The sequence below is a fragment of the Strongylocentrotus purpuratus genome, unplaced genomic scaffold (genome assembly GCF_000002235.5).
Source record: "Strongylocentrotus purpuratus isolate Spur 01 unplaced genomic scaffold, Spur_5.0 spur5_scaffold_14, whole genome shotgun sequence".
Classification (NCBI taxonomy): Eukaryota; Metazoa; Echinodermata; class Echinoidea; order Camarodonta; family Strongylocentrotidae; genus Strongylocentrotus; species Strongylocentrotus purpuratus.
This window is the reverse complement of record NW_022145599.1, coordinates 22,036,526-22,062,573: the sequence shown is the minus strand read 5'-3', so window position 1 is coordinate 22,062,573 and position 26,048 is coordinate 22,036,526. Positions and strand designations below refer to the sequence as shown.

Genomic DNA, 26,048 nt, shown 5'->3' with positions numbered 1-26,048 from the left:
CCGCCGATGTCTGTAACAGACATGAAACTTGATGATCATGAGGATGATGATCAACTAGTGATATGTGCAAACATATAACGTTATCCTAAAATGATCTCTGTATATACAATAGGGTATTACAATTGCCTTAGACTTGATTTTTCGAAAGTCTTTGCGATCATGATATGGTTGTTACTTGCCATAGTGGTAAGTTCCAGATCGTACATTCCGGAAGCTGAATGGAAAAAGAGTTGCCAGCGGTCAATGATGCAATGTGACATTGTCTAGCCTAATGTTATTTTTATATAATGATTATAATAATCTATCATTTCATTTTTGTCCTCATATATAGTTTAATTTCCGAACATGATATAAAACAATTTAAAATTGTGACATGACTTTGTGTAGAGCATGTTTGATTTTCAGTTTAAACATACTTACAATAAAAGAAATGTTCCACAATAATTGGATTATAAAGAACAATCAAAGACGTGAAAGTATCTATAAATTTCCATCCAATTACCAAACACATGAACAAAACAAAACAGTTATACAAAAATGCAAAAAATGCAGAGCCAAATGAGCTTCTATTGCGCGTCCATGGTCGTATAGACCCTCCAAGTGCATTTTTACTTTTTACATTGATTGAAAAGGTTTACAATGACTGTTTCTAGCGACCTCCACAAGCCGGTTTTCTGTAACCAAAGGTTTCTTACGCCCCATCTGGTGAGTAGGCATTGTGAAGATGACCGTAGACGCCCCTTTGGATGTAATATTCTGAGATGTATTCTTGAGCTTTGAAGACGGGGATAGAGACTGTCTGGTAGAAACGAAACGGTACTGGCAACCAATGTAGATCTTTCAGGAAAGTTGCTTTAGTTCCTTTGCGTCATTCGCCGTACCAAGTCGATGGGCATGGGAATACTTCCTATCCTACATCGTAAGATGCACACCATCACCTCCCTAAATGCACGGATCCTTCTGGCGTAGATGATGGGATTTATGCAACTGTTCGAAAAAAGCAGGAGCATGAGCCAGGGTTCTGCATTTGACCCTGTCGGGATATACAAGCAGACCGAATAGGGAATGAAGCAAATGACGAAAGCCACCAGTACTATCAAGAGATTTTTAGTTACAACAATGGTCTTTCGGCTAACTTTAGGTTTTGTCCGGCTCTTGAATATATCATTCATCACACGATCACTTCTAGGTATGGGTATCTCAACTTCCGCTGGACTCGCACTGGAGGGTCGTTCGTCTTCCTCACTCCCTATCACCTCCAGTAATTGGGATGTCCGCAGAGCAGACGGGCCATTACCACGGGTCTCTGGTGGACAGACATCTGCTCTTTCGCTGGTTCCGTCAGAACTTCGGCATTCATCGTGAGCTGGATGGGCCAGAGATGGAGATGCCAGCAAAGTATCTTCTGCGCGTTTCTCTATTGGATTGACGTTGATTCTTTCACTGGTTCTGGTAGACGTTTCGCTCTCACTCTGTGGTTTCGCCGAAGATTTCCTTTTTTGTCGCATGGTCTTGTCCCGTTGCACAACAAATCTCCATATGTTTGTGTAAACGGTTATAATAACTCCAAAATGTCCGATTATCAACAAACCCAAAACACACCTGCCCGCATATTCATGGAGACTTCCAGTGAGGTAGATTACCGGGGCACCTATGAAAGTAAACAGCCAACAAAACACAATCATGATGCTGATGTTCCGATTGGAGAAGAGCTTCTTGGATTCGACATGATTCTTGGTGATAAGGTACCAACTGGTGAAACCAATGAAAGCATGGGTCGTAAGGCTTACGCCAACGCATACCAGAGAACCACTAGCAGCAACAGCAAACAATCCATCCGAGTGCGAACCAAAATCCAGACTTAATAAAGCTACGGCATACAAAACAACGAAGAATGATGTCAGAAGATCTGTACACGCAAGATTCATGACAAACCAGTTGGTGGTCGATCTAAGCTTGCGAGAGAGGACGATGGCAAGGATCACGAGAAGGTTACCCACAGTTCCTGTGATGCCGATAATGATGAAGATGACAACAAAAACGACACTTTGATAGTCCATTTCTTTATACAGCTCATAGTCGTAAAATACGCTTGACGGATCAGCTGTCATTGTTTCAAGGGTACCCTCAGCTGCCATTTTTCTTTTTAAATCTAAAAGGCCGTTTCTGGGGGAATAATTTATATAAAAACAAAAGCAAGAACCCATGAGTGTTCCCAATTATCATGTTATTTAAGCACATTTGCACTGCGGTCCAAACTTCCGTTTTCAGAACGTAGACGTTAATAACATCGGTTTAACAAACTGATGCTAAGGTTACTTTATTACGTAGGTTTTGTTTTAGTAAATCAAATTTAGGTTGATGAAAATGAGCCATTTTTAAGGATGTATAATCAATTTCGGGTTTATATGAGCCTTTCGTCTTGTTGGTAACTACCATCATTTGTTCTTTATCATTTTAGTGAGTCTTATTTTTTCGTTTAGTTCCGTTTTAGACTACTAACACACACAAAAAAAACATGCAACGATAACTTTCATGAATTGCTTTGCAGAGAATTCGTACACACATTCAGTTACTAAGATAAGATAATATTTGATAGAAAAACTAAAAAATTAAGCAGCAGAACCACCCAATATTTATACTTGTAAAAGAACAAGGCAGAGCATTAATAAAAGAAGTACGGAAAACCTGGACCTACATAGCTTTTATTATGTACGACCTACCCAAAACTTAAACGCATCAAGACTTATAATGATTACATATCATTATTATTTCATCATTATTAAAGCAATTAAATGACTTGCGCCACTGTAATAATGATATATGATGTAGTTAATTTTGTGAAATTTCCACATGACTTAATTCGGATTTTTCAAGAACATCGAATACAGAACGGCAACATTTATTGAACAAAGGCAACACAAGGAAGTTTGTTGTGAAAATATGAAGTGTTATTCTCTTATGCTAGAGTGGAGTTTTTAAATTTCATAACACATTTAAATAAAACAGTTTGTTATGATAATTTTTACCTCTCACTATTGGCCTAAAGTATTGAAAAGTATAGCAAAGTATTTCCGAATCCTTAAACATTTTCAACATTAAAGCAACAAAGGAGTTCCAACTTACCTTATTTTGTCTGAAAATATTTTGCTAGGTGACTTTTAAGATTCAACCATAAAGTGGTCCCTAAAACAGAAAGACTTTCCTCAACGACTGTAAATTTAATATAAATATTGCAATCAATCGAGAAACCAGCATTAAGAGTACCAGCATATAACTCCTGTATTACATAGAAAGAGAGAGCTGACCTCCGTAAACTTCCTGAAATACAACAAGCCGTGACGACTGCAAATAATTCTATTTCCTTATACTTATTCTCAGAATATGAAAGTATTGGGACAGTGGATATATATTATTCTAAATTATTTCATAAAAAACCTCAGCGAACGGGCACATCTTCGACAGGGACGGGGGAGGGTGGGGGGGGGGTGGGCTTGCTCATTTTTGTTTAATTTCAACTTTTCATTTCTGAAGAGACATCTTCGTTTCATCACAGAAATAGACTAAATAAGATATATAATTTACACGTAGATGCATAAAAGGGAGCTGACGCCTTTTGTCTGAATATCAACTCTTCAGCATCCTAGTTTTCTACATTTTGTAGTGAAAATTACAGAAATTATAAATTCGTTCAACTCGCTGCCCGAATTCGATGGGTTGCCCGAATATCGTAACTACCCCTACCACCAATCATGCCCATATTCCCTATCCCCCACCCGCCCCCCCTCCCCCTCCCCCTCCCCGCACGCCTTGAACGCCAACGAAATTACATATCCGGAGGCATCCTCGATACCTAATTTTGATTGAACAGTAATGGTTTTAAAACAATTTTAGACATAGATCTGCATACTATTCAATGTACAAGTTATACACATACATATGTGTATTAGGGGAAGTAATTGTGAATGAGAACTAGAAGTTAGCACAAATGCTAGTCAAGCCTTGTTCTAACGAATTAACTAAATTCCCTCAAGAACAAAAGGCGGGGAAGACGGAAGAGAGTGAGAAAAAGAAAATGCAACTTGCAACAAAACCCTTAATTGAATGGAAACACGAGATGGCGCTGCAAAAATTAAAGCAGAACCATCATGGAGTGACGGTTGGATATAGTTCGTTCGTTCACCCACAACAAAAAGTGAGTCATTTGACACATTTAAGCATAATTTTCGTGAGTCAGGTGTAAATTGACTCATTAGTAACAACCAATGAGTCTCTATTGACTCATTTATATTTCACCAGTGTGTCAATCATGAGCTGACGCATTTGCAAAATGCTTCGACTGACTCACATGGTCGTAAAAAATGAGTCAAGATCGACATAAGAGCATGTTAGAAGAAAAAAGTGAGTCAACTTGAAAGTGAGGCTGTATGCATGCGCGCGCATGCTTTCGTGACGTCATCCAAAATGCTCATTCTCGAGCCATATTTGAATTCCCGATCGACGACGCGACGTCGCCATCTTATATCTTGGATTTAGAAGAGTTTTGACTGCAGCTAGTGAAAAATTGGTACGCATAATTATTCATATGGTTTTAAACGATGATTTTTATGACTGGATTCGTTGGCTGAATCTTCTGATTATTATACAAATGATGCATGCGTTCATTTTACGATATCCGCACTCGAGTTGATGAGGCTGTGTGTAACTTAACTATAGATTCTCACTATGATCATGACAGACAATGAAAGCGGACAAAATATACAGTTCCTCAGGAAAACAAAGGAACATCCCTTCACTGCTATTATGTAAAAATGTGTAGAACGGGTGAATATGCATGTGACACCTGTTCTACACATTTTTACATAATAGCAGTGAAGGGATGTCCCTTTGTCTACCTGAGGAACTGTATATTTTGTCCGCTTTCATTGTCTGTCATGTTCATAGTGTCTACTGTATCGCACGAAGCCGTGTCGAATGAAAACATGCATGATCTTGCATCATTGTTTTATACAACGAAACTCCTAGATCCTTGTTATTTGATGTAAAACGAATTAATTCAAGATTGTTTCGTGACAGTATGGGTGACAAATAAATCCCAAGTAAAGGCTTAATTTAGTGCGTACAAAGTAGATTTTTCAGATTCGGGTAGCGGGACCACCGATTACATCGCTAAAATGTGATATTTTAGGATATATTTTCCATTGCAAATGTGGACAGTGACTCTGGCATGGTATGGTATGTGTGTGATAGGCCTAGGGAGTAGGGGGGTCTATGTCATGATGCACCCACAACAAAAAGTGAGTCACCCTTACTCAAATTGATGAGTCACTGGTTTGTCCGTACAGCGAAACACTTGAAGGATCATGTGAGTCACTATGACTCGATACAAATGAGTCTTATTTATCTAAGACTCACTTGTATCGAGTCATAATGACTCACATGATCCTTCAAGTGTTTCGCTGTACGGACAAACCAGTGACTCATCAATTTGAGTAAGGGTGACTCACTTTTTGTTGTGGGTGTTCTTGTCTTCTTAGAGCAAGACCAATGTATCTTGATCTTCGAAATAGTTGCTAAAATCGGCCGTGTCAGACACGTTGTCCCTGGGGGCGAGATAGGACTCTTGTAGCTGCCCCCCTCCCCATTTAAAACAATTATACAATAACAATTTACATTATATTTAATTAAAAGTATGAAACTATTAAAATTACTCTCATGTTTACGGGAAACAGTATTAAACATACATATATATATATATATAAGAAAGATGTGAACAGAATCCGAAATGAAAAGAACATCCTTGTACCAGCTGACAAGACGAGTAACTACTACAATATAATGTCACCCGCAGCAGTACGAAAAGGTGATGAAAAACACAGCTGCATACAAGAGATCAGATCAGCGATCAGAAAAGACCACCAACATAGAAGCAATAAAGATCGCCGACAACTTTGATCTCTCAGATAGGATGCCGAAGCCCGCATATGTAACGTTAAAAAATCACAAGCAAAACTTCCGAAGCCTCCCGAAATGTAGACTCATCAATCCAAGTAAAAGTGAAATCGGCATCATCTCCAAGAAAATACTAGAAAGAATCAACACCGAGGTGATAGCAGCTACGTTTGTCAACCAATGAAAAAATTCCATCGTAGTTATAGATTGGTTCAAGGGTATTGAAACCAGACCCAATTCCACGTTCATCTCTTTCGACATTGTGAACTTCTACTTAAACAGTATGCATGAAATTTGAATATGGTGGTAAACTGGTCTATTTCTTCAGTACCAATACCATCACCCCTACACTCTATCTCTCTTTCTCTCTATCTATTTCTCTCTTTCTCTCTTCCTCTCTCGCTTCCTCTCCCACTTACCACATCGCCTTCCCTCTCTCTCTCTCTCTCTCTCTACCCTGTCTCATTCTCTTTCTTGCTCTTCCTTATCCCTCTCTTCTCTTCTCTATTCCAACATTTCGTTATCGCCCCCATTATGTACATGTGTTTAATATGCACATTGTTCAGGAATCCCCAACACGAATTCTTACTTTGCGAGGTTTTTCCTTCCTGTACCTTAATCTTAAGATCTTTAATAATGTATTTCAATAAATGAATGTTTCTCCCCGCCCCCTATCTGAATCCTTGGTTACCAACTATTTGATTAACCAGCTATGCAAAATGGCATCTCTATGGATGGCATTCACTTTGCATGCACTCAACGTTGCTTTGTCGGAAAAACCTGATAAGGTTTTTAAGTCGTCAAGAGAAACTTTGGTACAAAAAGTATTCACAAAATTAGTATACAGGTCTATTCATACACATGAATATTTTTTTAATGCGGGGTGAAAAAAGAATGAACAAAAGCAGACTACTACAGAGATTACAAAGATACTACCAAGAAACTACTAAAAATTTTAGAATTTGATAAGTATAATCTTACATTTAAGCTCGAATACAAATTACAAATATTTCATTCACTTCATTTTTTTTCTAAGATGTCTGCTTCAAGTATGAATTGCTTACATTTGTCATTTCATACGTCGAACATAAGTAATCATCACCAGGCTATTACTCTTTAAATAATTTGATTCCCTAAAGTTTCCACACTTATGTGATAGTATGCAAGTTTTTCCCCTTCCACCCTTCCAAAAATGTTGTTTGTTTTGTCTTACCAGACTGCTAAGAAAATATTGTAGGCTTCTAAGTAAGCAAATAGGGGCCCGATGGCTTCAAAGGCCCACTGCACTACTTACAGCTACTTGCGCCCTCTGTATAAGAAACAATGCCTAATCGGTGACCATTGGTCCCCCATGATCCTCTTTTTCTTATGTCAATTGAGAGCTGATTTGATGAGATAATCACCTGTCCAGTGACCTTGCAAGGTGGTCTTATCCCTCCAGTTCACTAGTACAGATGACCTTTAAGTCATCAATGAGGGACTTGGTAAGAGCATTAAGGGGTGAGCAGAGGTGTCGAAACCGGAAGGTCCCAGGTTCAATACCAAGTCGATGTCCCAGTGCCCTTCGGTAGGGCAGCAATCATTACCAATACCCTCTAAAGGGACTTACAGCCGCAACATCGGTCATGTGGAGCTTATTTACAATCAAGCCCATGCTTTCTTTATTAACAGTGAAGTAATACAAAGAAAATGACAACCGACTATAATACTTTAGTATATATATATATATATACACAAATACACAATTATCAATCTGCAGTGGTGTTTCCACTTCTCATCAAAATCTCATCCCGCAAATTATTCACTAGACTTAGTATACTTATGTGGTATGATATGTCATCTTTTTTGTATATGATAACATGAGATTGAAGTTGTGCAAAATACATTGTTATACAGTACACGATTACAATCATTTTTGTCAATTGACATTATTGACGTGTAAATATTTACTTATATCTATACCAAATAAATTATGTCTAACTATAAGATACCTTATACATTTAAGATAACATACAAAATTCAAATTGTAAATACACACATAAATCATTGGTAATTAATAATATTTGTTTGTAAATTGTATTTTCATTGTCTTATATTCTATTGTTCGAATTTTATGTAATCGCGGCCTCGCTGAAAAACAGTATTTGCTAAATGCGGGCACAATTATTGTATTTTGTTTTTAACCGTGAATAAATCAAATATACATTCATACATGCACTCATTTGTGTTCATTGACATTATTGACGTGTACATATTTACTTATATCTATACAAAACACTAATATCAAATTCTAAGATTAAGATATCATACAAATACAAATATTGGCATATTCAGAACATTGGTTGATACTTATTGTACCTTCACTGACAATGGCAGCCTAATGTGCCTTAGGCAACCCTAACCATAGGAAGTGTGATCGCCCAAATTGAAACTTCTTTTTTTTCTTTCTGAATTCTAACCGACACCCCGTGTTATAAAAAGGTATATTCCAATTTAATTCATCTTTTAGAGGGGAAACACTTGCTCCATTTAAATGTATAATGCTGGATACTCCACTGAATATAATATATCAAAGGATCTTAAGGAAATAATGAATACTGATTAGTAATACAGTATTAATACCGCTCTTTCCCTAAAGCTATTATTACTCTCAGCAATTACCAGGTACCCTTTAACACTGGGATGGAGAGTGTCATATGTAGCGCTGAGATTCGAACCCTGAGCCTTGGGACTGAGAGTCTAGTGAATGAATCACCATACCACGGCACCTCCAATTGACACGCTTCGGTACACACTGAAGGATTTTTTTTTGTATTCATTGAATTTATTTCTAAAAACTCCAATTCCTTTTCTTACATAACATACAAGCAAAGCATTTTCTATAATCCTAGTTTATACAAACTGCAACATAATTATAACAAAGCTTTTCATCATTTGATAAACGAACATAAATACAACATAATTCATTGTTCATAATTTCACAATGTATAAGACTAAAATATATCATAATTACATATTAGGAAAATATTACGGCACTACATATTATTATTAGTCATAAAAAAAAACTAGAACAATTTTTTTTCTTTTTTTTGCAGAATAAAACTGAAAACTTTAAGAAAAACAACTCTCATATTTATCAACATATTATTATACAGAATTAAAATTATAAGTTTTTCCATGGGATTGATGAGATTTTCCAAGTAATCGGTTAATACTTAGTGACTTTTATTGTAATTTATCGCATTATTCCGTGCAATTTCTTCAAGACAGGCAAAATCTAGAATAGTTACTCGTGATTGGGGGAACTTGTTTACCGGATGTTTTTATCCATGGTTAAAGCTTCCAGTTTTCAATTGTCCGCGAGGAAATTCTAGGAAACTTATCCGCCTTACATTATTTCTATGGTTAAATGTTCCTGGTCTCAATGGGCTGCCGATAATTTGTGTGGAACTTGTCTCCACTGTGCTTTTGTCCTTGCTTTAAGTTTCACTGGGTTGGTTGTGGTAGTTACTAAAAGAAACTTGAGTAGTGTGGTTGAAGGATTCGCAGATTTTCATCTGACGGACCGCGACGTGAACGCTCCTTCAATGGCCCCACTGTTTTTACTGTTCTCCTACACTAATTAACTATACTCTAGATACAGTACAGGTGATTGATCTGCAGTAACCTCTAAGTAAGCTATATGGTAATGCAGCAGAATTAATGATAGTCTATCGTATATATTTTGAGGAGGTATCAGCAAGGTAGAGTACATGTAAACTATAAAAAATATTTAAAGAAAAACAAAAAAAGGATAAAGACGTATGACATAAAAAGAATATAATCGAAAGGACAAACAAGAAAACAATCCACTCCACCCACTCTTCGAACAACAGCCAGTGGGCAAGCGGCTCAAATCCAGACACAGCTTTCTGCACTCGGTAGAGCCTCTTAATACTAGCCCTCACAACCAAAGGATGACTTTGTGGTCTAACCACCTTCAGACCACTCCACATAAACTCTCCCTCAGCCCGAAGGAATCCCTCGCAACCGGCTCCAGTGAGACTTGGCCTACCTGGCTTAGCCTCAACCGCCTAAGAACTGGCTACGGTCGATGCAGAGTCCTAATGCAGAGGTGGGGTCTAGGAGACGAACAAACGGCATGTGAATGCGGCCAGGAACAGACAATGGAACACCTGCTAGTCTGCCCACTCCTGCCAGAGCCATGCACCCAAAATGACCTGGAAGCCGTTAATTGCCGTGCTAAAGCCTGTGTGGACCACTGGACGGGACTTGTGTAGTGACTCGATAAGAAGAAGAAGAAGAAGAAGAAGAAGTTTCACTGGGTGATTGCAAGTTATTTTTTTAGCCAGTGGTTCTCATTTTCCGTACCAAGTCGATGGGCATGGGAATGCTTCCTAGCCTACATCTTATGATGCATACCATCACCTCCCTAAAGGCACGAATCCTTCTGGCGTAGATGATGGGATTAATACAGCTATTCGACAATAGAAGGAAAAAAAGCCAGGAATGTGCGCTGGAAGATATCGGTAAACATATGGTTACAGCGTAAGGAATGAAGCAGATGACAAAAGCAACGAGAATGACCAACAGATTCTTGGTAACAGCAAGAAGCTTCTTGTCAATTTTAGGTTGTGTCTGTTTCTTGAGAGGTAATTTGGTTTCCAATCCATCGACACGTACTGGTACTTCTTTCGCTCCTCTGTCATATTCGCCAACTGTGCTTTTTATCTCTTCCAGAGATGGGGATACCGTCAAAGCCTTCGCATCCTGCATGTGGTTCTCCGGCTGACCAGATTTGAGTCTTTCACCTTTTGATTTGTCGCAGGTCTGGCTTCCTAAATGCTCGGACGAATGAGATGCCCTCAAAACAGTATTCTCAATGACCAAACCGCCTTGTTGGGTAACTTGGTTTTCATCGGGGCATAATGTGTCCATGCATATTGCATTTTGTATCTTTTCGTCGACTTTCTTCGTTGGCTTCGTCTTCTCTGCTAGGTGTGCAATGAACCTCCATAGTTTTAGGTACACAGTGACAACAATTGCACAATGCCCGAAGACCCAAAAGGCTCCGACAAAGCGAACTTTTTCATTGTCTAATACGCCACTTGAGAAGGAAAGGGAGAAGTTAATCAACCACGTGAAAGCAATCATAAGGCATAAGTTTCGAGCCTTGTAAAGTTTCTTGAATTTTTCTTGGTTTCTCGTGACGCGATACCAACTGGTGAAGCCAAGGAAAGCATGGGTTGTAAGGCTTACGCCAACACAGGCCCACATGAAATGTAACGACAAGTAAAAGGTCCAGTCATTCGGACTGTTTTGAAAGGGAATGCAGATCGACGTCAACAGATCGGCACATGCAAGGTTCAGGATAAACCAGTTGAGGGTCGATCTGAGCTTGCGAGAGAGAACAATGGCGAGGATCACGATGGAGTTTCCGATGATTCCTGTGATGCATATCATAAGAAAGATGATGAAGAGAGCAACACCTTGGGCGACGCCTAAAGACTGATTATCATAATAACCGCCTGTAAGACTGCCGTTTGTTGGATCAAATGCCGACGTAGGAAGGGTGCTTTCATCTGTCATATTTAACCTGTGATCAGCTAAAAGGTTTTCTGAAATGAATTTACAAAGGAAAGAACGAATACCAGTTACACAGAGCTTAAAGGATATCAATTTACTTTCTGTCAAATTGTCATGGTATTTAGGTGAACCACATGTTTCCATGCAATATTTGAAAATTACTTCGTTTAACGTTGTGGACAGTTGCCTGTGACTGATTTTTTTTCACTTATGAATCATCAATTGCAAATGTAATGCACATGGTGAACGCATATTTTCAAGCTAGGACAAATTAAAGAATTGTTCAAGAAAGTTTTTTTAAAGTATCATAATTATCTTCTCACCTAACTTAAACAACAATTTAGAGTCTAGCGCCTTCGTGGCTCGATTTATTTTATTATAAAGAGTTGGAAACGATAAATCATATCTGTATTACGAATGATGGACTATTTCCCAAAGATTCAGAAGCAGCCTTCTTTCCTTAATTCGAAATACGCAGTTGGTAGGAAAGCTTAAAAAAGTCATGGGTGTCCTCTTGATGAATCCGCCATATGACACCTCAATCAGGAAAGATGAGCCAGGAATAACAAAGTTCTGTTTTTTTTAAGTAATGCGTACAATTCCATAACTTGATTAGACGAGTTCGTTTTCACTGGCTGCCTACCGTAGCAACAAACAGAGTTGACAAAAGACTTAACTCCGTTTCGTTGACGATCAGCCATGCATCAAGTCTTTCGTCTTCTTTGATAATTGTTTTTCTTATAGTTTGATTTGACTATACAGGATGGAAACGGTCATAAACAATTGAATTACCAGATGCCCCAATTTTGTTTAAATCGTCTCTCAGAGACTCATTAAAAAAAAATCCTATTATAAATAGTGTCCACTTTTTTTTGGGGGGGGGGGGTATAGACCCTTTCTCCCTTTCATCGACCATTTGAACAAACTGTTGATTGTCACACTTGAAATTTGTCATCCTTACTAACCACATATACAATACACTCAAATGAACATGTTAGTCTACATTTTCATCCCATAATGAATAAAGAGTACACATTTTGCTTGCTGTCGGTTTTAATCATAGAGGTGAAAAGGTGAAAAATAAGACTTCATGGTCCAGATCTATGGAATGTACTCCCAGACTCAATTGAAACATGTAAAACCTTAAATTCATTCAAATTCAGTACGAAGAAAGCATTTATGTCAGGGTACATTGTTTGATCTTTTTCCGGTGCTGATTAAATATAAACAGCATCACCGCATGTTTTCTCCCTTTTTATTGTTTGATTTATTTGGATTGGTCACAATTTATATCCGTCTTCCATTCATAACCACAAATTATTTCACTGGGGCTTACAGCTTTACAAGCTTGCTTTCATGTAGGTCCCATCATATTTCTCTCAGTTAAATCAGTACTCTATATCGACCACTTATCTTTATGTTATTTATCATGTATTATTGATTGTTATTCTATCACACACAAAACAATTTGTACTTTGTTTTGAGATGTATATGTCACATGAGAAATATGAAAATAAATGAAATGAAATGAAAATAAATGAAATGAAATGAAATAAAAATGAAATGAAATGAAAAGAAAATGAAATGAAATGTTCTTTCCAGGTTTCTATAAACACCAATCGCTTTATTGTATAACTCTTTTATACAATACGTTTTTATGTGTTAGACGTACTCACATCAACATGTGTTCATTTTATTCTCATCATCATTATCATCAACATCATCATCACCATCATCGTTCCTTTTTATTCTTGTAATCATCCACTCCCCCCCCCCCCCGGGCTATGAAGCTATCAAGTGAACGCTTATTGTGATTTATTGATGATTATTTTTTAATAGTGTGTTATCGGTTACATTTTGTTTTGATGTCAACATTTTTATCAGTTTTATGATATTGTGTATACGTTCAAGAGAATGTTAGATTTTGTGTTTGAGGTACCGTTGAAATGAAATTCGGTGCGTATGTTTTGCAGAAGACAAATTCAATTCAATTTGATATCTGTGCTGTGTTATATAACGATATAGCTAAAAGTGGAACAAGTTATTACAACCATACACTGGAGTACATACGGATAATTAGTGCATATCAAATGCATTGATGGTCTTAATGTCAAAATGAAGCTCACCATTGATTAAAGGAGTCACGTAATCCGAGAAAGTCGATCGTGAAGGAGAAGTCTAGATTTGGTGATAATACTTGAGACGAAAATGATCCACAAAACCAACAATCACTGAGCCAAGAAGCCGGACAAGGGAATATAGATAAAACGTGATTTCATCAGCAACTTTCTGATCAGTCGTCTTGTATTCATCCAATTGCAACTTTGTTGAAAATTAATAAATGGTGGTACTACATAGCAATATATGAAACATCAACCCATTTCTTCGCGATATCTGATTGGTTGATCTTTCATGAATGATTTCCAACTTCGCAATGTTGTCAGTCAGGAAAACACGCTAATTACGAAGTGAAAGTGATATTGCTGAAAGTTGAGATGCTCCATAGGAATACTTATGTGTCATAAGCTGGAAACCAAACTTAACATGTATTCCATGAAAAATATGATAATATCCTGTAACACAAAATGCAACCGGATTTCGAGGTACTTGAAACTTGAAATTTTACAAAAAGCGGAAAATTAAAGGAACGGAATGCTTTAGGAAAATCCTTAGAAAGAAGAAAGCTATGAACATCTTTGCAACTAAGACAATTATGATTTTTAAAAGTTGTGATCAATCAGACGTAAATTGGCAAATCCGCGAAAATTCTACATCCCAAGGACCTAATCTATTTGTTCTTTACTAAATAATTCATGAATTTCCATGTGATCTAAACAAAATCATATTTATTCATACATGTACCCTTAAAACAACTGATAGTTGCACATTCCTTGTTTACACAGCCGTTTGATGAAATAGATTTAATCCTTTATCAACAGCCAAGAGAATGGAAATCTATGAAAATTTCAGTAATCAGTAATTATACAACCAAGTGAAGGAAGTAAAAGTAATCGAAAAATGGTCTTCATGTGGTACCTCTATCTGGTAAAGGAGGGACCGAATTAGGGGGTCGATGGGGTCAGATTCCCCTCTTTTGATTACCAAAGTTTGTTTTGTATTGGATGAACCTCCCCCCCCCCCCCCCTCCTCGCTTTCTATTTATGACTGACACGACTCCTTTGATTGTGTTTGTATATTCATTTATTTTTGCTTGTCATCATTGTATATTGGAATTGGACCCAATACAAATTCTGTAGTCGCCTTTGTAAGAGGGACAATTTTAGTTGAATAAAGAATAAAGGACAAGGAAATGAAATGCAGGTCTATCCTGTAATGTTTTACTTTTTTTTTCATTGCATTAACTTAAATGTTAGATGTTTTGTAATCATATCGAATAACAAAAACAAAGGTAGACATATTTTTTCAAATTCTGTTTAAGTCCATTTATTTCTACTGAAATTCACGTTACATCACGACTTGCCTTTGCAAAATATGTTAGCATGTATTTTCTTTGCTTTAGTATTTCTGTGCCCATGTTAATTTAAATGTATTTGATAATTTCAAATGAAACATGTAAACTAGCCCGGATACTAGGCGATAACTTTGCTTTTAAACAAAAACCAAAAAAAATCAATATACACCTTCTTACATTACCAGAATGCTAGTTTTGTATAAAAGCAAAGTTATTCGATGCCATTATACGTTCTACAATTGCCCATGATCTGCTTCTGTCTTTACATTTACCTATATACAATGGTTGACGTTGTCAAACCAAGATGTCTTATTAAAGCAATATATTATTGGTCTTAAAATTTGTAAAACGATAGCATTAAATATCTACAGTAGTTCTCATTGCTGAGTTCCTTATTTTTGATACCAATCATCCCAATAAACAGAACACTAAAAAGTAACCTCTTTTGGGAGTGTATTTTAAGTGATTTTAAAGTATAGTGCCTTTTGAACTAGATTTAAACGTTATCGACACGTGCCTTCATTTAAACAAAAAAGGTACTCCTGTTCACGTTTTCATCTAACCTAAAAACCACCAGTTTATCACGCGACTGGAGTAACGTGATTCCACTTACCTCTGTAAATCAAGTGTTTATGACCAAATAACCACTTGACCAAGCAACGAGTTTTTTGTCAGTTAACCGATGGTGGCGATAAATACGTAATTATTTGGTCTTGTAAGCACCTTTATCGATTGGTTTCACAGGTTATCCAAAGGTTGATAGTTATAATCACGTTACTTACACCGGCTAATCGTCTTATTGTTCTGTCCGTGAATCTCTGGTTATATTCAACTAGTAATTCTGAGGTGTCTTACACACCTCTTTAAAAGGTTTCAAAGTTACCATAAATTTCTTGGTTATGATCACGTGGCTCAAGCTGAATACTAATCTAAGCTGTAAAAACGTGATATGTAGGTGTGAAAATTAGTAATTATTAAGTGTTTTAAAACACCTTTTTAAATGGTAGTCAAAGTTGCCATAAGTTCCGCGGTGATGATCTCGTGACTCAAACGGATTATTGATCTAAGCTGGTCATACGTGACTTTTAGGTGTGAAAAATTAGTCATTATTAGGTGTCTTAAAACACCTATTTAAATAGTTTCAAAGGTACCATAACTGTCTTGGTGATGATCAAGTAGTTAAAACTGATTACTAATCTAAGCTGTGAATCCGTGATATTTAGGTGTGAAAAAGTAGTAGTTATTAGGTGTCTTAAAACACCTATTTGAATGGTAGTCAAAGTTGCCAGCAGTTCCGCGGTGATGATCCCGTGACTCAAACGGAATATTAATCTAAGCAGGGCATACGTGACTTTTAGGTGTGAAAAATTAGTCATTATTAGGTGTCTTAAAACACCTATTTAAATGGAAGTCAAAGTTGCCATAAATTCCGCGGTGATGATCTCTTGACTCAAACGGAATATTAATCTAAGCAGGGCATACGTGACTTTTAGGTGTGAAAAATTAGTCATTATTAGGTGTCTTAAAACACCTATTTAAATGGAAGTCAAAGTTGCCATAAATTCCGCGGTGATGATCTCGTGACTCAAACGGATAATTAATCTAAGCTGGGCATACGTGACTTTTAGGTGTAAAAATTAGTCATAAATCGGTGTCTAAAAACACCTATTTAAATCGTAGTCAAAGTTGCCAGCAGTTCCGCGGTGATGATCGCGTGACTCAAACGGATTATTAATATAAGCTGGGTATTCCATGTTTTCCATGTGTGAAAATGAGTTATTCTTGGGTGTCTTGATGGTTTCACAGTTACCGTTTAAGTTCCGTGGTGATAATCCCGTGACTGTTGGCATATTTCTATGTTCACCAGTTGATAACTGACTGTTGGCATATTTTCATTGCACCAGTTGATTACTGGAGTGTGCATATTTCCAGTTGCACCAGTTGACGACTGAGCGTTGGCATATTTCGAGTTGACCCAGCTGACACCAATTCATTTGCATATTGAATATGGGGTGCGTGCAGATCTATGTTTTTTAAACAATTTATCTGAATTTACAGCATATTTCTTAATTACTGATGATTTAGTTATATGCAATTCATTTCGAAAATACTACAAATATAAATTACCAGTTATTAGGACATTTCGCTACTTCGTATAAATTACATTTAGTTAAACATGAATAAGGGAAACATTAACTGTGAACTAAAATAATTTCATTAAAGTACAAGTATACGAAATTTTTTCGATTAATTCAATTATGTAAGTCTACTTATTACCAATGCCCTTACATTGGAAATACAGACGTACCAGTATTGAAGTATTGTTGCTGTTCAACTGGTTGGAAGTTTTACCAAATGGTTCTAATGGCTCAGCTAGACCAGTTGAATTATAACTGGCCTGGATCAACTGGATCATTTAGCCCATTTCAATTTCCAGGGTTACCAGATGGCATTAAATGGTTCATCAACTGGACCAGTTGCAACTAGCTTTCTCTTCTGGGATGTTTGCACCCCCCCCCCCCACCCAACCCCCTCCTATCCCAAACTGCTTCCGGCGCGCTTGGATCCAAGACACGATGCTCAGAAACGGGATGAGAACGTCATTATTTTGGTTCATTTATTGTGTTACATTTGCGTAATTATTGGGTTGAACGCGGGTTACAGTAACATACTTCCTCTTCGACGTAAATTTCACGTGAATGAAGAACATGATTCATTTCAAGTCAGCCTCGTAATATTCACGTGAATTTCACGCAGATATTTTGACAAAAACTATCACTAACGCTTCACGTGTTTCTGTGACGCGATAATTTCGTGTATGAAGATGTAATTTCATAACCAAACAAACACGGGAGTATTAGGTTTACAAACCATGGTCTCCAAGGTAGGGATAATCACGTTATTATAATAGGATATTGTAGTGACAATTGCGTGATTTAGTCTACGTGTGTTTTAAGTTACCTAATGCAATAAACGTATTAACACATTTACGTAAATGTCCGGTGTTTGAAGAACGTAACTCTACTCAAGTCGATACCTTGATATTGACGTGATTTTCACGTGATTTTGTTTATTGGGTATCTATTCTTTGTTTATATTTTTCTCTGTACCAGCTCTGTGTATGTTTTTGTTGTGCGTGTGTGTGCGTGTATGTGTAGGTGTGTATTCGTATGTTTGTGTGTGTGGATGTGTGCGCGTGTGTGTGTGTGTGTGTGTGTGTGTGTATGTGTGTGCGTGTGTGCGCGCGATATACCTCAACGTGTTTTGGTGAGTGATGTGTAAATCTTCAATATTTGAATTTATGTAATACGGTACATTGCTTTTATTCTGTAAACACTTGCACCCTGCCAATAAGCATTACGCTGTGTAATGTATTCCACCATCTAATAAAGATTATTATGATTTTAATGCTGTTATTAGCTAATACTTGCACTTGCTATGCAGATGATACAATTTTAGCAGCAGAATTCAAAGAAAGTATTAATAGAGGCTTGGATTTATACAACACAAAGACAATGTGTATGGTAATATATTTTTAAAGACTGACACACCCTCATGCAATCTCAAAAATAAAGGGGGAAAATAAACCACGTCCACACCTTTACATATCCTTGGTACACAATAGATTACATGGGAAAATTATTCATGAAATAAAGGAATCAACTGCAATGACACAAGATACATTTGATAAGATGAAAAATAAGAACAGTACCATGAAACCATAATTCTTGTCTTAAAGTCATATATCTGGTCAGGTCGTCTCTACGAATGTGAGTGTTGGTCCATAAACAAAGAGCTAAAAGGAGGATTAGAGGCTACATAGACGTGGTTCTTGAGAAATATTGTGAATATATCATCATTGACGGAAAGAATTAAACAAATGGAGAAGTGTTCAGAAAAGCAAAAGTCAAACTATCACTCTTCTAAACAATAAGAAAGAGGCAAATGTAATTTCTTGGTCACATAATCATTCAGAAAAGATCATCTACAAAAAACAATATTGACAGGTAAGATTGCTGGAAAGCGTAGAATGGGAAGGAAACGCATAACATATTTGCAAAGTCTTAACAAAAGGGCAACCACAAATGATATTAGCAATACAAGCTGTTTTAGAATAGCATATAACAGATAGAAATCGAGGTCCTTGACCGGTAATGTCTGTAACAGAAACTTGATGATCATGAGGATGATGATCAACTAGTGATATGTGCAAATATATTACGTTATCCGAAAATGATCTCTGTATATACAATAGGGTATTACAGTTGCCTTAGACTTCATTTTTCGAAAGTCTTTGCGATCATGATATGGTTGTTACTTGTCATAGTGGTAAGTTCCAGATCGTACTTTCCGGAAGCTGAATGAAAAAAGAGTTGTAAGCGGTCAATGATGTGTAAATCTTCAATACTTTTATTCTGTAAACACTTGCACCCTGCCAATAAGCATTACGCTTGTTAAGGTATCCAACAAGATAATAAAGATTACTATGAGTTTAATACTATTATTATCTTACTCTTGCACTTATATATGTTCACATTGTTTTAGAATAACTGAAATTAAATGGAAAATAAAATCAAAATGTCAAAGTCTTCAAGCACTTCTTTCGGGTAATGCAAATAGTTCATGTAACCTTTAAGGAAATGGTCTCATTATTTTCCATGAGAGTTATTGACCTAGAACTATTTCCGCTGAGATCATAGATTATTTTGTGTTCCAGTATTGAAAGTGAAAGGAAAAGTATCTTAGACCCAGTATTTCCTTGTTTCTGCTCATCTTTCATGTTTTGTTTTTTGTTTTTTTTTTTTTTGGGGGGGGGGGGGGGGCTACGTGCGTTAAAAGTTTTAAGTATACACGATTATATTCATAGTTCTGCATGGTAGAATTTTATTTTATTTCAAATTTAAAGGAAACTTTATCGAAATATCTACACGATGTTTATGTATTGTCATATGGCTGAGTGTGGAGCCAAAATCTGCTATCATATTTCTCCAAACAAAAAGTCAGTATTATCTGTAAAAGAACATAACCCATTATTTTTATTTTCATACTCCATTTGCCCTTGTTATTTTAATAAATAATAAAAAGGCAGACAATGGCCTTGTCTATCACCTAGGTGTTAAGGTTGGAGGCCAGAATATAAACAAATTTGCTATGCAGATGATACAATTTTAGCAGCAGAATTCAAAGAAAGTATTAATAGAGGCTTGGATTTATACAACACAAAGACAATGTGTATGGTAATATATTTTTAAAGACTGACACACCCTCATGCAATCTCAAAAATAAAGGGGGAAAATAAACCACGTCCACACCTTTACATATCCTTGGTACACAATAGATTACATGGGAAAATTATTCATGAAATAAAGGAATCAACTGCAATGACACAAGATACATTTGATAAGATGAAATCAGTAATGAAAAATAAGAACAGTACCATGAAACCATAATTCTTGTCTTAAAATCATATATCTGGTCAGCTCGTCTCTACGAATGTGAGTGTTGGTCCATAAACAAAGAGCTAGAAAGAGGATTAGAGGCTACATAGACGTGGTTCTTGAGAAATATTGTGAATATATCATCATTGACGGAAAGAATTAAACAAATGGAGAAGTGTTCAGAAAAGCAAAAGTCAAACTATCACTCTTCTAAACAATAAGAAAGAGGCAAATGTAATTTCTTGGTCACATAATCATTCAGAAAAGATCATCTACAAAAAACAATATTGACAGGTAAGATTGCTGGAAAGCGTAGAATGGGAAGGAAACGCATAACATATTTGCAAAGTCTTAACAAAAGGGCAACCACAAATGATATTAGCAATACAAGCTGTTTTAGAATAGCATATAACAGATAGAAATCGAGGTCCTTGACCGGTAATGTCTGTAACAGAAACTTGATGATTATGAGGATGATGATCAACTAGTGATATGTGCAAATATATTACGTTATCCGAAAATGATCTCTGTATATACAATAGGGTATTACAGTTGCCTTAGACTTCATTTTTCGAAAGTCTTTGCGATCATGATATGGTTGTTACTGTCATAGTGGTAAGTTCCAGATCGTACTTTCCGGAAGCTGAATGGAAAAAGAGCTGTAAGCGGTCAATGATGTGTAAATCTTCAATACTTTTATTCTGTAAACACTTGCACCCTGCCAATAAGCATTACGCTTGTTAAGGTATCCAACAAGATAATAAAGATTACTATGAGTTTAATACTATTATTATCTTACCCTTGCACTTATATATGTTCACATTGTTTTAGAATAACTGAAATTAAATGGAAAATAAAATCAAAATGTCAAAGTCTTCAAGCACTTCTTTCGGGTAATGCAAATAGTTCATGTAACCTTTAAGGAAATGGTCTCATTATTTTCCATGAGAGTTATTGACCTAGAACTATTTCCGCTGAGATCATAGATTATTTTGTGTTCCAGTATTGAAAGTGAAAGGAAAAGTATCTTAGACCCAGTATTTCCTTGTTTCTGCTCATCTTTCATGGTTTTTTTTTTTTTTTTTTTTTTTTTGGGGGGGGGGGGGGCTACGTGCGTTAAAAGTTTTAAGTATACACGATTATATTCATAGTTCTGCATGGTAGAATTTTATTTTATTTCAAATTTAAAGGAAACTTTATCGAAATATCTACACGATGTTTATGTATTGTCATATGGCTGAGTGGGGAGCCAAAATCTGCTATCATATTTCTCCAAACAAAAAGTCAGTATTATCTGTAAAAGAACATAACCCATTATTTTTATTTTCATACTCCATTTGCCCTTGTTATTTTAATAAATAATAAAAAGGCAGACAATGGCCTTGTCTATCACCTAGGTGTTAAGGTTGGAGGCCAGAATATAACCAAATTTGCTATGCAGATGATACAATTTTAGCAGCAGAATTCAAAGAAAGTATTAATAGAGGCTTGGATTTATACAACACAAAGACAATGTGTATGGTAATATATTTTTAAAGACTGACACACCCTCATGCAATCTCAAAAATAAAGGGGGAAAATAAACCACGTCCACACCTTTACATATCCTTGGTACACAATAGATTACATGGGAAAATTATTCATGAAATAAAGGAATCAACTGCAATGACACAAGATACATTTGATAAGATGAAATCAGTAATGAAAAATAAGAACAGTACCATGAAACCATAATTCTTGTCTTAAAATCATATATCTGGTCAGCTCGTCTCTACGAATGTGAGTGTTGGTCCATAAACAAAGAGCTAGAAAGAGGATTAGAGGCTACATAGATGTGGTTCTTGAGAAATATTGTGAATATATCATCATTGACGGAAAGAATTAAACAAATGGAGAAGTGTTCAGAAAAGCAAAAGTCAAACTATCACTCTTCTAAACAATAAGAAAGAGGCAAATGTAATTTCTTGGTCACATAATCATTCAGAAAAGATCATCTACAAAAAACAATATTGACAGGTAAGATTGCTGGAAAGCGTAGAATGGGAAGGAAACGCATAACATATTTGCAAAGTCTTAACAAAAGGGCAACCACAAATGATATTAGCAATACAAGCTGTTTTAGAATAGCATATAACAGATAGAAATCGAGGTCCTTGACCGGTAATGTCTGTAACAGAAACTTGATGATCATGAGGATGATGATCAACTAGTGATATGTGCAAATATATTACGTTATCCGAAAATGATCTCTGTATATACAATAGGGTATTACAGTTGCCTTAGACTTCATTTTTCGAAAGTCTTTGCGATCATGATATGGTTGTTACTGTCATAGTGGTAAGTTCCAGATCGTACTTTCCGGAAGCTGAATGGAAAAAGAGCTGTAAGCGGTCAATGATGTGTAAATCTTCAATACTTTTATTCTGTAAACACTTGCACCCTGCCAATAAGCATTACGCTTGTTAAGGTATCCAACAAGATAATAAAGATTACTATGAGTTTAATACTATTATTATCTTACCCTTGCACTTATATATGTTCACATTGTTTTAGAATAACTGAAATTAAATGGAAAATAAAATCAAAATGTCAAAGTCTTCAAGCACTTCTTTCGGGTAATGCGAATAGTTCATGTAACCTTTAAGGAAATGGTCTCATTATTTTCCATGAGAGTTATTGACCTAGAACTATTTCCGCTGAGATCATAGATTATTTTGTGTTCCAGTATTGAAAGTGAAAGGAAAAGTATCTTAGACCCAGTATTTCCTTGTTTCTGCTCATCTTTCATGGTTTTTTTTTTTTTTTTTTTTTTTTGGGGGGGGGGGGGCTACGTGCGTTAAAAGTTTTAAGTATACACGATTATATTCATAGTTCTTGCATGGTAGAATTTTATTTTATTTCAAATTTAAAGGAAACTTTATCGAAATATCTACACGATGTTTATGTATTGTCATATGGCTGAGTGGGGAGCCAAAATCTGCTATCATATTTCTCCAAACAAAAAGTCAGTATTATCTGTAAAAGAACATAACCCATTATTTTTATTTTCATACTCCATTTGCCCTTGTTATTTTAATAAATAATAAAAAGGCAGACAATGGCCTTGTCTATCACCTAGGTGTTAAGGTTGGAGGCCAGAATATAAACAAATTTGCTATGCAGATGATACAATTTTAGCAGCAGAATTCAAAGAAAGTATTAATAGAGGCTTGGATTTATACAACACAAAGACAATGTGTATGGTAATATATTTTTAAAGACTGACACACCCTCATGCAATCTCAAAAATAAAGGGGGAAAATAAACCACGTCCACACCTTTACATATCCTTGGTACACAATAGATTATATGGGAAAATTATTCATGAAATAAAGGAATCAACTGCAATGACACAAGATACATTTGATAAGATGAAATCAATAATGAAAAATAAGAACAGTACCATGAAACCATAATTCTTGTCTTAAAATCATATATCTGGTCAGCTCGTCTCTACGAATGTGAGTGTTGGTCCATAAACAAAGAGCTAGAAAGAGGATTAGAGGCTACATAGACGTGGTTCTTGAGAAATATTGTGAATATATCATCATTGACGGAAAAAATTAAACAAATGGGGAAGTGTTCAGAAAAGCAAAAGTCAAACTATCACTCTTCTAAACAATAAGAAAGAGGCAAATGTCATTAATCATTCAGAAAAGATCATCTACAAAAAACAATATTGACAGGTAAGATTGCTGGAAAGCGTAGAATTGGAAAGCAACGCATTACATATTTGCAAAGTCGTAACTAATGGGCAACCACAAATGATATTAGCAATACAAGCTGTTTTAGAATAGCATATAACAGATAGAAATCGAGGTCCTTGACCGGTAATGTCTGTAACAGAAACTTGATGATCATGAGGATGATGATCAACTAGTGATATGTGCAAATATATTACGTTATCCGAAAATGATCTCTGTATATACAATAGGGTATTACAGTTGCCTTAGACTTCATTTTTCGAAAGTCTTTGCGATCATGATATGGTTGTTACTGTCATAGTGGTAAGTTCCAGATCGTACTTTCCGGAAGCTGAATGGAAAAAGAGCTGTAAGCGGTCAATGATGTGTAAATCTTCAATACTTTTATTCTGTAAACACTTGCACCCTGCCAATAAGCATTACGCTTGTTAAGGTATCCAACAAGATAATAAAGATTACTATGAGTTTAATACTATTATTATCTTACCCTTGCACTTATATATGTTCACATTGTTTTAGAATAACTGAAATTAAATGGAAAATAAAATCAAAATGTCAAAGTCTTCAAGCACTTCTTTCGGGTAATGCGAATAGTTCATGTAACCTTTAAGGAAATGGTCTCATTATTTTCCATGAGAGTTATTGACCTAGAACTATTTCCGCTGAGATCATAGATTATTTTGTGTTCCAGTATTGAAAGTGAAAGGAAAAGTATCTTAGACCCAGTATTTCCTTGTTTCTGCTCATCTTTCATGGTTTTTTTTTTTTTTTTTTTTTTTGGGGGGGGGGGGGCTACGTGCGTTAAAAGTTTTAAGTATACACGATTATATTCATAGTTCTGCATGGTAGAATTTTATTTTATTTCAAATTTAAAGGAAACTTTATCGAAATATCTACACGATGTTTATGTATTGTCATATGGCTGAGTGGGGAGCCAAAATCTGCTATCATATTTCTCCAAACAAAAAGTCAGTATTATCTGTAAAAGAACATAACCCATTATTTTTATTTTCATACTCCATTTGCCCTTGTTATTTTAATAAATAATAAAAAGGCAGACAATGGCCTTGTCTATCACCTAGGTGTTAAGGTTGGAGGCCAGAATATAAACAAATTTGCTATGCAGATGATACAATTTTAGCAGCAGAATTCAAAGAAAGTATTAATAGAGGCTTGGATTTATACAACACAAAGACAATGTGTATGGTAATATATTTTTAAAGACTGACACACCCTCATGCAATCTCAAAAATAAAGGGGGAAAATAAACCACGTCCACACCTTTACATATCCTTGGTACACAATAGATTATATGGGAAAATTATTCATGAAATAAAGGAATCAACTGCAATGACACAAGATACATTTGATAAGATGAAATCAATAATGAAAAATAAGAACAGTACCATGAAACCATAATTCTTGTCTTAAAATCATATATCTGGTCAGCTCGTCTCTACGAATGTGAGTGTTGGTCCATAAACAAAGAGCTAGAAAGAGGATTAGAGGCTACATAGACGTGGTTCTTGAGAAATATTGTGAATATATCATCATTGACGGAAAAAATTAAACAAATGGGGAAGTGTTCAGAAAAGCAAAAGTCAAACTATCACTCTTCTAAACAATAAGAAAGAGGCAAATGTCATTAATCATTCAGAAAAGATCATCTACAAAAAACAATATTGACAGGTAAGATTGCTGGAAAGCGTAGAATTGGAAAGCAACGCATTACATATTTGCAAAGTCGTAACTAATGGGCAACCACAAATGATATTAGCAACACAAGCTTTTTGAGAATAGCATATATCAGATAGAAATCGAGGTCCTTGACCGCCGATGTCTGTAACAGACATGAAA

At 35.9% G+C, this 26,048-nt stretch overlaps 2 protein-coding genes across 2 annotated transcripts; both read right to left on the bottom strand.

Annotated features, from left to right (window-relative positions):
* Positions 1 to 854: 854 nt before the first annotated feature.
* Positions 855 to 2,138, bottom strand: LOC115923808 (muscarinic acetylcholine receptor M1-like). The gene has a single exon (XM_030985148.1). It carries the CDS (start codon positions 2,136 to 2,138, stop codon positions 855 to 857), a length of 1,284 nt encoding a protein of 427 aa, XP_030841008.1.
* Positions 2,139 to 9,585: 7,447 nt separating this feature from the next.
* On the bottom strand, positions 9,586 to 11,541 carry LOC115923807 (melatonin receptor type 1A-like). Its single transcript, XM_030985147.1, has 2 exons — positions 10,498 to 11,541; positions 9,586 to 9,621 (listed from the first exon to the last, which is right to left on the bottom strand). Exons 1-2 carry the CDS (start codon positions 11,539 to 11,541, stop codon positions 9,586 to 9,588), a joined length of 1,080 nt encoding a protein of 359 aa, XP_030841007.1.
* Between the last annotated feature and the right edge of the window lie 14,507 nt (positions 11,542 to 26,048).

What these genes read in the sequence shown, in the direction of transcription:
- LOC115923808 (XM_030985148.1), bottom strand. Translation starts at nt 2,138, where the DNA reads ATGGCAGCTGAGGGTACCCTTGAAACAATGACAGCTGATCCGTCAAGC.
- LOC115923807 (XM_030985147.1), bottom strand. Translation starts at nt 11,541, where the DNA reads ATGACAGATGAAAGCACCCTTCCTACGTCGGCATTTGATCCAACAAAC. An exon ending in TCTGCTTCATTCCTTACGCT is followed by an intron (nt 9,622 to 10,497) that starts GTAACCATATGT and finishes TAGCTTACTTAG; the next exon opens with AGGTTACTGCAGATCAATCA.